Source organism: Gossypium hirsutum, chromosome D04 (genome assembly GCF_007990345.1).
Source record: "Gossypium hirsutum isolate 1008001.06 chromosome D04, Gossypium_hirsutum_v2.1, whole genome shotgun sequence".
Lineage (NCBI taxonomy): Eukaryota > Viridiplantae > Streptophyta > Magnoliopsida > Malvales > Malvaceae > Gossypium > Gossypium hirsutum.
In genome coordinates this window covers 11,733,111-11,747,080 of record NC_053440.1, presented here as the reverse complement: position 1 = coordinate 11,747,080, position 13,970 = coordinate 11,733,111, and the positions used below count along the sequence as shown (strand labels likewise).

The 13,970-nt window shown below is 32.0% G+C and overlaps 1 protein-coding gene across 1 annotated transcript; it reads right to left on the bottom strand.

The window, feature by feature from the left end:
• Nucleotides 1–63: 63 nt before the first annotated feature.
• Nucleotides 64–3,223, bottom strand: LOC107904729 (probable serine/threonine-protein kinase PBL9). The gene is made up of 7 exons (XM_016831195.2): nt 3,041–3,223; nt 2,854–2,948; nt 2,435–2,751; nt 1,920–2,055; nt 1,676–1,818; nt 1,224–1,347; nt 64–907 (listed from the first exon to the last, which is right to left on the bottom strand). The coding sequence occupies exons 2-7, from the start codon at nt 2,903–2,905 to the stop codon at nt 444–446; spliced, it is 1,236 nt and encodes a 411-aa protein (XP_016686684.2). The 5' UTR covers nt 2,906–2,948; nt 3,041–3,223; the 3' UTR covers nt 64–443.
• Nucleotides 3,224–13,970: the final 10,747 nt, after the last annotated feature.

Sequence of the window (13,970 nt, the reverse complement as noted above, 5' to 3'; positions counted from 1 at the left end):
TAATATTTTAACTATATATTATAAGAGAGAAAAGTAAAAATTGTTCAACTAAAGTCAAACATCTCTTAATAAAATAGTTATTTATCAACAAATAACTTCAACAAGTTGGGATAATCACTATAAGATTATTTGTAAACAATATAAAATATTTAGTTGGATTCTTTATTTTTCTTAGAAAATATACACCGAAATTTTGTATGAAATAAATCCTCCAAATATATGAAAAACCCACATTCACTTCAACAAGAGGTAAGTGAAGCCTTTATTAGCTTTGTATAAAGGCCTTGACACCCCATTGATTCAAAATGCACAACTCAGATATTACTGAATTCAACAACTGTACAAATGGTAGACATTTGAACACATATACTTCACTTCAAGATACCAAGTCCATCCAAGTATTGACTGCAACAATAAAAAGCATGCATCGGGTATTTTTTACTTTATGTACTCAACGGAGAAGCAGCCGGCCGAGGATATGAGATAGTATTTCTGTTGCCGAGATCATTTGCATTTTTCGTTTGATGTTTGTGAGCATTCCTTGAATGCTGATGAGAATTAAGAACAGATGAATTTCGAGGGGCCCCTTTGTGATCACGGCCGGAGTCTTGAAGTTGCTCAAGTGCTTTCACAACGGCATTCATATTAGGCCTAAGCTTCGGTTCTATAGAAAGGCATTGCAGTGCAAGATAAGCGGCTTTCAATGCTGCATCGAGTGTGTATTGGCTTTCGATACGAGAATCCATAACGTGTAAAATCTTGCGTTTGCTGGTAAGGTAAGGCTTGGCCCAATCAACTAAACTGTGCTCTCTTGAAGGTCTGTTCTTATCCATTGCTCGCTTGCCGGTCAACATTTCAAGAAGAACAACTCCGAAACTATATACATCACTTCTGGCTGTCAAATGACCTTCATAAGAAAGAATGAAACCAAAATATGATTAGGGAAGTCTCATTCTATGTTACTCTAACTCGAGAGTAGTGTCTCTTACACCAGAATACATGGCAGACATAAATACTTAGGGAAAAAAGTCTGCCTAGCAAAGGTTGCATTTGTAAGAATAGTATAAGATATAAAGTTATTCAACTGAGGCACAGACATTTCATTGGGAGGATGATTAGTGAAGTTGCAGTCTATGTTACTCTTACTCAAGAATGAGTGTCTCAAATATCCGAATATATGTCGCACATATATATGAAAGTGAAGGTGGGAATTCAAAAGCTACCTGTGGCCATATACTCGGGAGCTGCATAACCGTAAGTACCCATGACTCTTGTCGAAACATGACTCTTATCACCAGTTGGTCCATCTTTAGCCAGTCCAAAGTCAGACAGTTTGGCATTATAATTCTGCCATTTTTTTACATTGGAACAAAGATGTTAGTGAGCTGCATAAATCTGAAGTACGAGCCACGAAAATTTTCGATATACACATGTTTGCATGCGAATCAAGAAAGACATTCAAAGTTCTAAAGTCTCGATATAGTCTTGAAAACTTCAATAATTAACCATGTTAGCATACCGGATTAAACAAGATATTCAAAGTGCTCGATATAGAGTCATGAAAACTTCGATACTTAAGCATGTTTGCAGACCAAATCAAGCAAGATATTCTACGTTTTAAAGTCTTGATGTACAGAGTCAATGAAAATTTCAATAATTAAACATGTTTGCATACCGAATCAAGCAAGATATTCGAAGTTTTGAAGTCTCTGTATATGACTTTGGCCTCATCGGAATGTAGAAATGCCAGGCCCTTAGCAGCACCAAGAGCAACCTTCATCCGGAGGTTCCAGGAAAGTGGTTGAAAATAAGAATTTCCTGTTTCATTATAATGGAAATGTTGGATTAAGACTGTTCCCCTGAAATGTAAGCAACTGAATTGACTCAATAAAGGGAAGATGTAAAGATGAATAACTCACTTCTAAAAAGATGATTCTCTAAGCTGCCCTTCGGCATGAATTCGTAAACCAGAAGTCGATGATCGTCCTCTAAGCAGTAACCGATCAATTTCACAAGATTAGGATGATGCAGTTGCCCCAGGTAGTTGATTTCAGCCTGCAATCCACTTGCATCATTAAATTACCAAACATTGCAAACTAATCAAGATGCGCTTCGGAGTCGATCGAGAGGATGACCAGAGTAGAACTTGAATAACACGTGACAGGAGATGGTAATGAAGGCTCTAGGTAGCTGGCTAAAATAACTACAACCGACCCTTTAAAAAGCATATTTTTATGTTTCAAATGTCAGTGCACATGATATTAACCAAGCTGAATTGTACCTTACTCAACCAAGATAAATAATACAAATATATATGTGTGTATGTATTTATGTGTATACAGATACGGTGAAAGCAATGATCTAAGAGCAAAGCAAGGATTTTGAGAAACCTGATGAGCTCAAGGGTGGGAATTAGGGAAGAAATGAAACTTACCAACCATTCTTGGTGACCCTGAAAACCCTCCTGGTTAAGCCTTTTGACAGCAATAACCAAGCCAGTACCAGGTTTGGCTGCTGTAAGTGAATTCTCATCAATCCAACCTTTAAAAACACAACCAAAACCACCTTCACCCAAAACACTGTCCGGTCGGAAATTTCTGGTGGCTGTTCTAAGTTCACTGAAGTTGAAACTCTTCAAATTTGAAGACTGCAAAATCTCCCCCTCGGTTCTAGGCATTGACATTGAAGAAACCCTGCTGCTTGAACCACCCATCTCTTCACCATTTTTGCTCCCATATCTTGAATTAGCCCCTGCAAACATAACATCAAACACCTAACAAACATCACAAAAAACGAACACTTTGAAGAAAACCCATCATAGTCGATGAAAAGTTGTAAAATTTCCAAGCATACCGTTGTGAAGAGGGCTCTCAGCTTTGATTCTAGCACTAAAACAAGACCCCATCCAAAATAAAACTCTGGGTCTTCTTTGTTGTCACCTGTTTCAACTACAAGAACCAAAAAAGAGAACAATCTGATATAAAGAAGGGTCGAGAAAAACCAAAGAAAAACAAAGCATTCAAGTGTGAAAAAGGAGAACTTTTCTGTCCACAGTCCAAAGTCTCAGCTGTCACCCACGAGATTATAACAATTGTATTGAAAACTTTGACTGGTGATTAAAAAATGAAGGAGAAAACAAAGATTGAGGAAGGTTGGCAAAATTTTGTCCTCTTTTTATGAAAGGTTCGGAAAGACAAAAGTAAAAAGGTTGACTTTGCTTTTAAGCTAAAGTTTCATACTTGAATTTGTCTGCAAGTGGGGGGATTAAAAGATATTTGCTGTAATAATTTAAAACTTTCATGGCTTTTGTGGGGGGCTGTCATCGATTTGATTATGAACTACTTGCCCCCCTTTTTTTCCCTTTTTTGGTTGGGTTTTCATACACGTGAAAAGACAGCCATGCAAGGACGGGTCTGTAGCTCAAAATCGAAGTACCCAGTTTGGTATCACTGGATTTTGGATAAAGTATCCACGTTCGGATTGCATTCCTACTTTATACTAAAAATAAATAAATAAATTAGTTCAATTACCTCCTATTAAAAAAATAAATCGATTTTCTATTAAAAATTTTATTGTTAAAAATTAATATGGTTGACAAAATAATCAAATAATTTCACATGATATGTTAAATGTATATCCTACTGATGTACAAAGACCGAATTTTAACAAATAAGTTGTTTACTCTTTTATCTAACGTATATAAATTAATTTATCTATATTTTAATAAATGAGACAAAATGTAGCCTAAATTTAATTTAATAAACATATTTTATTTTGATAGAAGATATTATAAATTAAGTTAAAATAAATCTAAATTTTTAATTTTTTAAAATATTGATCAATAGGATTTTATTATCACCTTGTTCTTTTAGAACCCATGACTTATATAGGTCGCGTATTTATGTTTTTAGGAAGGTTAGAATTATAATTGTATTAAATTTTTTTGTTATTTTTAAATAAAAATAAAATATTTATCTTTTAATATTTTTTTAGTCTTCAGTTTAAAAAAATTAGTTAATTTGTGTTTTTCATAGAAAATTTTATTCAATTGTTAAAATCTTAATGATATTAAGGTGATATTTTGTTTAATAATTCACGTGTACTTATTAATATCAACTTGTATTAATGCATATGAATTCATATCATTTAATACAAATTTTTTATATATCAATTATTTTAATTTTAATTAATATAAAATTTATATTTGTATGTAATTATATTTATATAGGTTATATTTGTATACATGAAAATATTTTTAAATATAGTGGTAACACAGATGAAGGTTTTGAATTCAAGTTTCCCCGTACCGTAATTTGTATATACCATATATAAGTTTTATCCGATTTTTGGTTCGTTGAAGTGAAAAATTATTGATATGGGAAGAAATATGTTTGAATTAAAGAAAAGGGAGTTGGAAAAGTGGGGTTAAGTTTTTAGATAAATGAACTTTTAATGTCAAATCGTTTTGAGAGATATGGACAACTTTGTCTTTTTGTATTTAAATATATTGAAAAAAAGTTCTTATTGAAATATATTTATAAACTTCTTATTTTTGTGTTATTATCAATCTTAAGTCGGTATTGAGTTAATTTCTGACATAAACTCAACCAAATATATTATTAATATATACAACTAAAGAACGTAATAAAATGTGCATAATAAAAATAAAATGTATAAAAACAAATAAAAAAAATATTTAGTTGAATAGTAAATTAAAAATTTTATTAATGCAATTGACATAGGTTTAAGGCTTAAGGTGGGTTTGGATGGGCGATTGGGTGCAGTGCGATACGTTTAGTTTACTTTTTGTCTCACGCTACAGTATCGCTACAGTATCTAATCTCACCGCCACCGCTGTTTTTACACTAACCGCAGGTAAACGCACCGCCCATCCAAACCCACCCTTAGTTTGGATGGGCGGTGTGTTTACCTCCGATGAGGTTAAAAATAGCGGTGGCGGTGAGATTAGTTACTATAGCGGTGAGATTGAATACTGTAGCAGTGAGATTAGAAACAATGGTCGAGTTTGTGTTTGGATTCAAACGCAGCTGTAGCGGTGAGGTGAGAATAAAAAATGACTATTAAAGACACCAGATTAGAATTGATATATAATAGAAGTTTTTTAAATTATTTTACTTTTTTCAAATTATTAAAATATGTGAATTTATAAACTCATTTAATAAAATATTAAAATGTATCTTTCGATATTTTATTATAAATATTTTAATGAATTATATAATCAATTTAAATTATTTATTAGATAAAATAATAATTATTTTTAATTTTTTATAGTTAAATATTCTTTTATAACAATGATAAATATTATTTTCACAAATAGTAACATTATACTTGGATCAAATTTTGAAGTATCTAAACGGATGATTTTTAATAAAAAAAATAGTAACATAAGACATAACAAGTTTCATTATTACTAGAAATTAGGTTATGATACAAAATGTTTTTACAAATATGGATTCATTAAACTAGTTGCAATGGTTTCCCTTAACAACACGATTTCAAGGTCACTTTCACTGTTAGAAGAACTTGATTCACTTCAATCAAAATGGCCTGAAGAAACTGGCATGTCGGGTATATTCTCAAATTGTCGAAAATCCTCATCATTTGACCAAGCATGTCTTCGAATGTAATTATGCAAAACCATTGTTGCAATAACTTGCTCGTTGAATGAATAACTTGGAATATCTCTTAATATTGGCCACTTTTTTCCACACTCCAAATGTTCGTTCAATCACAGAGCGTAATGAAGAATGAGCATGATTAAAGATTTCTTTTTTTTTTCCAGATACTTGATGATTACCTCGACAAAAATCAGGTAAATGATATCATTCCCCCTATATGAACCTAGAAAACCTACCATTTGTGGATATCCTGAATCCACAAGATAATATTTTCCTACAAAAAATTAAAACATAATATCAAGTTTAAAAATAAATTAAAAATTTTAATATTTTTATGTAAAGATTAATTAAAAAAATTAAAGTTCAACCTGGTAGAGGGTGTAGAAACTTTAACTCTTGTTTTCTAAGTGCTTGCAAAAAAATTCTACTATCATGTGCTGTTCCTTCCCAACCAGGAAGTGCAAAAATAAAGCACATGTTGAAGTCACAAACTGTCATAATATTTTGAGTTGGTTCACCTTTCCGTCCAATATAAGGTATTTGAAAAGAAGGCGAAATGCATGCTTTTATGTGTGTTCCATCTATGGCCCCAATACAATTCTTTAAAATAAATACAAGTAATGAGATAAAAGTTAGAAATAATTTATGTTTTAAAAATATAAAGATTCTGTAAATTTTACCTTAAAGTGAGGCCAATATCTTGTATCATGTCGAATATGGTTCGATACTTCCTCAAATTTACCTTTAGTCAGTTTAATCGTGTCTATTCCCATTCGAGCAAATATATGCAACATATCAGTAAAAATTCGACTAATAGTTTCCCCAGATCGTTGAAATCGCTCTGTTGCATTTGAATTTGATTCTCTATTTCCAAGAATGTACAATGATAATGCTAACTTCTCCATCGCCGATACTTTCCCATTCTTTAAGCCATAATTTGTTTGGAAATCATGCAACAAGCTGTGAAATGTATCTTTTGGGATCCTAAAACTATTCATGCAACGATCATCGTGCCCTTTTAATACTTCGTCCACCCACATTTGACCTGTATAATTTGAATCCATACGCGGTTGCATAGTGAAATAAGTTTCATGGTGTACCAATACACTGCTTAACACATATTCTTTCTCTTCATGATAATTGTTGTGCTCAACTTGGGTAACAATTGTGGCTATTCTTCGTTGAGTTTCTTCACTTAATTTAGGGGTATCATAATTTATATCAAAACTATTATACATATTGTTAAATTCATCCATAACCTAAAAAAGTAATCAAATGAAAATAAATTTATATGTTGTGACATTCTATACAACACAGAAACTTGAATAAAAACATAGCATAAAAATACCAAACATAAAAATATCATATACTAGTTTTACATATAAAAAAGTAGTATAGTTATATTACAATAAAATTCTAAGGAGCTTATGGTGGAGGTGGTTGATGGTATGGTTGGAAGGGAAATGAGGATGTTGCTACCAAGGACGAAAATGATGCAATTGGATTTTGTTCAGCATACTCATGCCGAAGCCACCAAACCCTAACATCTGGATCTAAGTTCAAAAACACTTCTCGTTTCACCGGTATTTAGAACATTTTGATGGCAAAATAGTACAGTTCATCTTTTTTTTTGGAATTTCATCTCTCAAAGCATGTAAAGCATCCATTGCATTTGAAATAGTATATTGAAAGTGAGGAAAAATAATTTCATTCACTGACTTCCTTGGACTAGCCATACTCTCACACAATTTCTCAATCTGAGTAGTTAATGTATTTCTTGATGATTTTCTACTTGAACTTGATTTTTTTCCTTTACTGTGTACAACCCCAAGTGTTTGCTTTCTTCGATTAGGAGTTTCATTCGAAGGGTTTGATGGCACCTCATTAGGAGGAATACCTTCATTCTCATTACTATGTTCATCTGAATCACCAAATCCCTCATTAGGTGTATCATCTCCCATAGGAACCCCACTTGGAAGAACACCAGACGAAGGTGCCCATGTATTCTCTCCAGTGGCTACAATGCCACCAAACATTTGCCACATTAACTAATTCAATCGTGGTTCAATTCCTTTCTTCTTAAATATTTTAAAATCAGAATTTTCCTACATAACATGTTATATTAAGATTTTTATAATTGTAAATTATTAATTTCAATAAACTTTATGCATTAAAATAGTGATAAAGTTAACACTAACCTGTATTTTTTCAGCCCACCATTCTTCGGTAGCATCGACTGCCTTTTTAGATGGACATCATCCAATACCTGTAGATTCCTTAAGCAACTCCCTCTATAACCTCCATTCCTTTTTTAATGTATCCCAATTATTTTTCAATTGAGGTTTTCCATACTTTTCTTTTGTGTTTTTGCTTGAAAAAGAGCAATGACATTTTCCCATCCTTTTGAGTTTAGATGAGTTGTCGGTATATTACCAGCATTGACTTCATTCACGCAAAGTTCACAAAATATCAACGTTAGCTCATCATCCTAAACAACTTTTGTTGCTAAGGTACTATCTCCCTCCACAAAATTTCGTGTCTTTACCATATATTATTATTATTATTTTGATTTTAAATGTCATAAAACCATAAATATATAATTAGATATAATAATATAGTTTCATAAAAAAATAAGAATAATACATCACGAATGGATGAAAGCCATAAGATGAACACTAAAGAAAAAATTCTCAAAGATCCATGGTAAACAATAACGAGGATATAGAAAGGATAATTGATTATGACTATCTTTTCAAAATGAATAAAGGCATTTTTAGAGACATTAAACTATCTTTTGCTTTTGGATGGATTTAGATAGCTGCTCTTGTCGTTGCAGACATTAAGATAAAAAAAAGGGAAACATTAGGAAAAATAAAGAAGAGACAAGAATCACTAGTAGATTCAAGGAGCAACCATCGCTGTGCTGCTTGAAGCGAAATAAAAAAAGGGGAAACATTAGGATAAATAAGCAATAAGTTGCTTAGCTCCAGTGTAAAATTGCACTTGATGCTGACAAACCACTTCAGATTCTCTAGAATTTGGATTAAAATAATAGTACGAATAGGTTTCTACCAGAAAAAGTGTAAGCAAACTTGAGTAGTTTGGTTTTTCTTAGCAACACTAGTCATTAAATTTTTACTTTAGTCTAAAAAAAGCATGCATTTAATCACTCAAGGTTATGACATCAATCTCATAGTTTCTGAAGGCCGAGACTGTAAAACTACTCATAATATCAAATCATCCTAACCCCTTTTCTTTTAAAAAGGGTAAGCCTTTGCAACATTCTTATTAGAAAATATGAAAACAAGACATAGCCAAACGAGTAGCTTGTTCTACATTAGTTTGTTACGTGGTCTAAAGCATTCCCTATACACTAGTAAATATGCTTAATGGATATTCTATTATTTGTATAACTAATTATTTAAGATGGTAGTAATTTCAACTAATATACGATGATAGTGCAGGAATAAACAAGTGGAGTTTACAAGTAGGCAATATTAGCCCATACTTTTGACACATTTCATAAATCTAGGTTTAAACAGTAAATTGAAATGTAGACAAAGAAAAAAAATGCTATCAGATCAACAAAATCAAAACAAAGGATGAAAGCCATAAGATGAACACTAAAGAAAAAATTCTCAAAGATCCATGGTAAACAATAATGAGGATATAGAAAGGATAATTGATTATGACTATATTTTCAAAATGAATAAAGACATTTTTAGAGACATTAAACTACCTCTTGCTTTTGGATGGATTTAGATAGCTGCTCTTGTCGCTGCAGACAGTAAAATAAAAAAGGAAAAACATTAGGATAAATAAAGAAGAGACAAGAATCACTAGCAGATTCAAAGAGCAACCATCATTGTGCTACTTGAAGCGAAATTAAATGAGAGATTACATAATTGGTTTTCTGAGGATGCCTTCCTTCCTGACTCTTTTTATTACCATCAGTAACATCAGTAGAATTCGGCTGTCAAAGAAACCATCATTAGAGCTTTGTTTACATGTTCTATGCAAAAGTCTATGAAAAGAAATTAATGAAAAATACCTTCAAAAAGCAGACTCTAACAAAAGCAAAGGATAAAATGTAGCAGCCACAACCAATAACAAAGTAAAAAAGAGGGGAGAAACCAACCATAATCACTTTTTAAGTTCTCAAATATGAAAAACAAAATGGCTATTTTGTTCCCAAATCTGAAAACAAATAAGGTTGGGAAAGAAATTAATTTAACTTTCAAGGATAAAATGGTAAAAAAATAAATAAAAGTATGAGTATTTTTGTCTACTAAAAATACCTATTGCCCTAGTGGGTAGACTGGAGCTTTTAGCACCAGTCAAGATATCTCTATCCAGTGCAGCATGTTTGTGCCACTGCAAGTGTCCCAAACAGCCATCCAAATCACTGTGGTGTAGTGAGATTGAAAACTAAGACAAAATTATACGAAAGATTCCAACGCATTGTGTGCGCGATGAATCCAAAGGAAGCCTAAATCCCACCATATCTATATTTTTATTGATTCTTTTTTCACTTGTGCATACAAACTATGTAACATGGGTGTACATCTATGTATCCATGTATGTTTATGTCAATGCAATAGTTCATTGCGTAGTTTTCTATTGTAACAACATTTAAGATTTTGCATTGTTCTAGAATTCATATAGTTATGTCATTTCATTTGGCAAAACCAATTTTAGATTTAGGTCATCTGCCTAGTTTATGTTTCAAGTTGATTGCTGGAGATGGTAAGAATGGTTATGTTAATTTGAATGAGTAGGTCGTTTGCAATATTCAAGTATTTGCTAAAGCAATGCCATCTCTCTTTGCTTCCATACTATGAAGACTTCTTCATTTATTCTTCTAATTCATATCAAGTCAAAGCCTTGAAGCTTGAGATACTTTCATCCATTGTGACAAACTCGTCCATTTCTTCTATTTTCAAAGAGTTTCAGGTACCTGCTCTCTTCATAAAGAATTCTTTGTCATTGTTGATATTTGCACTATGTAGAAATGCAAGATAGTGGAAATAGAAGTCACATTGAAACTTCTGTATGGTATACCATAATGAATTTTCGTTGCATCCATATGTTCTAAGAAAAAATGTATTATTGCATTCACCAGTATTGGAGAGGATGGTATTTTTGGGCCATTTTCATCCTATGCAAATCATTTTGTTTAGGGAATTTCTTCTGATTACTGGATCTGATGTGATGCTATATCATTTAAATTACGATTCTTCTTGCAAAAGCCTAGCCAAAATAACTGAAACTGAATGCCATTGAACCATTTTTTGGTTAATGGAATATAGAGTTATTTCTTTTTGGATTGTTCAAATTCTCTTGAAAGGGGGTGTGGTTCTATTTGAGCTCATGTAAGTTACCAAAGGTGCTTAACTTGACCGTTTCAACTGTACTTTTGGTGCTTGGCTCTTCAAGGTCTCAATCCTTGCATTGCCAAACCAACCTTGGGGATCTGAAAAAAGAGTAATTCTCAGTCCTTGTGTTATGTTAGGAAGAAAGAAGTGATATGGACAGAATAGACTTCAGAATAATAATAATCCTTTCTTTGCCACTTTTGAGCATCTGACACTAAGTCCTTTCCTAGTCTTTGGCACAAAAGAAATAATTTAGGTCAACTGAATAGTGTTGGAACATTTTTAAATATTTATAGTGTTCCAATAACTATAAATGAATGGATGTAATTAATCAAAAGTTATATTATTTGATTTTTTGAAAAAGAATTATAACTATTTAAATAATATTATTTGAATAGTTATAATATTAAATGAATAATTATGTGTTTATTTTAAAGACATTATTATTAAGAAAGACACCAATTGATGAAAGATGTCTCTATGAAGAGACATAAAAATTCCTATAAATAAGAATGATGTTTCAATTCACCAACAAATTCTAATATTCTTTCTTTCCTTCCTTCATTTTCTAATATTATTAGATTATTTTATAAAGTATTACTGTAGAAATCCTTTATAGAAATTGAGTTTCTTGTCATACACTTCTCAGTGTGTAGTGGGCTATTCTCGTCAATGCAAAACGCAAATAATCATTGGCTTCATTGTATCATCGAGGTTAATTTTCTTAGAACTTATTTGTACACCGAAAATAGGTGGGGGCGAATATAACCTTAAAGATAGTGACTTGATACATGCCTTGGAGCCTTGTCTTATTTCTTCTTTTTCTGTTCGAGTTTTGTTCGTGTGTTCAAGATTTTCTTCACCGGAGATTTGTACTAAAAATTTTAAGGTTATATCTCATGATGACTACTACAACACATAAAAGTGGAACACTAAAGGAGTTGGCTTCCAACTTTGTCAAACTTTATCGGTTTGATGGTGGCAATTTTCGACGATGGCAGAAAAAGATGCACTTCTAATTATCAACTTTGAAGATTGCTTATGTTTTCGATACTCTAAGACCTGAAGAGAATGAAAACGAATCTGTTGCTGTAACCCGAGAAAGACAAAAATGGGACAATGCTGACTACATGTGCATGTGCCACATATTGAATGGTTTATCTGATGGTTTGTTCGACACTTACCAAAACGAGGTCACCGCTAAAGGATTATGGGACAAATTAGAGACAAGATACATGACCAAAGATGTTACAACTAAAGAATTTCTTGTCAGTCGTTTCAATAATTATCAAATGGTTGATGGTCGTTTTGTTATGGAACAATTCCGTGATATTGAAAAGATGTTGAATCAATTCAAGCAATATGATATGAAAATGGATGAAATGATTGTTGCATCCTCTATAATAGACAAACTTCCTCCATCTTGGAAATACTTTAAAAGAAGTCTAAAACACAAGAAAGAGGAAATATCTTTTGAGGCTTTGGCAAATCATCTTCGTATTGAAGAAGAATATCGAAAACAAGATTAGAACCTAAATTTTGAAAATGCCAAAGTGCATGTTATGGAGGAAGTACAGACTACTAAACCATTCAAGAGAAAGTTCAAACAGACTGATAGAGCACCTAAGTTCAAAAAGAAACAAAAGGGCTCATGCTATCATTGTGGAAAGCCGGGACATTTCAAGAATGAATGTCGATTTTTAAAGAAGAAATCATCTTCTAAGGCTGGTAATAACGAAAAGTTCATTGCAATGATATCTAAAATTATTATGGCACAAGATGATAATACATGGTGGATTGATACCGGAGCAACCAAACATGTGTACAAAGACAAAAGCATGTTCACAAAGTTCACACAATGTGAAAATGACAATGTCTTGTACATGGGAAATTCTTCCACGCAACAATCAAAGGCAAAGGGTCTGTTGAACTAAAATTCATGTCTGGAAAGGTTTTAACCTTAAATAATGTATATTATGTACTAGAAGTTAGAAAGAATTTAGTGTCTGGAAGTCTGTTGAATAAGTTTGGTTTCAAACTTGTTTTTGAGGCATATAAGTTTATTTTGTCTAAGGGAAGAATTTTTGTGGGGAAAGGGTATATGTAAGAGAGTATGTTCAAACTCAATATTATTAATAAGAATAAAAATATTATTTCTGCTTATATGGTTGAATCTTTTTGTTTGTGGCATTATAGATTAGGTCATTTGAATTATAAAAAATTGAATGACATGTATAAGTTAGATTTAATTCCTGTTTTTAATTGTCGAAACCATTTTTTTATTTGGAAAAACAGGGGTCGACTTTTAAAATGAAAACGGGAGTCGGCACCGATCTTTTATTAAGGTGTGACTGGTTCACCATTAAAATGATTTTTGGTCTGCGAATTTTGGAAAAAAAAAGGTTCAAGAGTCGGTTACGCACGAGGAAGGGTTAACACCCTCGTGACGCCCAAAATTGGTACCAAATCAATTGTTTAATGTCTTAGTGTTGAGAATTAGAAAATATTTTAGAATACGGTCCTTTGAAAAGAGGATTTTAATAATCGAATTGGAAAATAAGACTTACCCACATTAAAGAAATAAATCGTCACACTCAGTGAGTTAGAGCGCAACGATTCAATCTTCGAAGTTAGATTCGTTCTTTTTAAATTTTAAAAATTCATACATTTTAAGAAGAATATTTGGTTATTTAGACCAAACGAGAAATCAAAACCCAGTAAGTTAGGGTTCAATTTTCTTAAAAGTCCTAAACACCAAATACTACCTTTATTTTAAAACGAGATAACAAAATTTCATATCCAGTAAGTTAGGATCCAACATTTTGAAATCTAAAGAATTTTATTTTATTTTTTTAAAAAAAGGGTTCATCTTTTTTTTTTAAAAAAGATACTCGATGATACAAATTCATCGAGAAGAGTTGAAGCCCAGTAAGTTAGGGCACAATTCTCTCGAGAA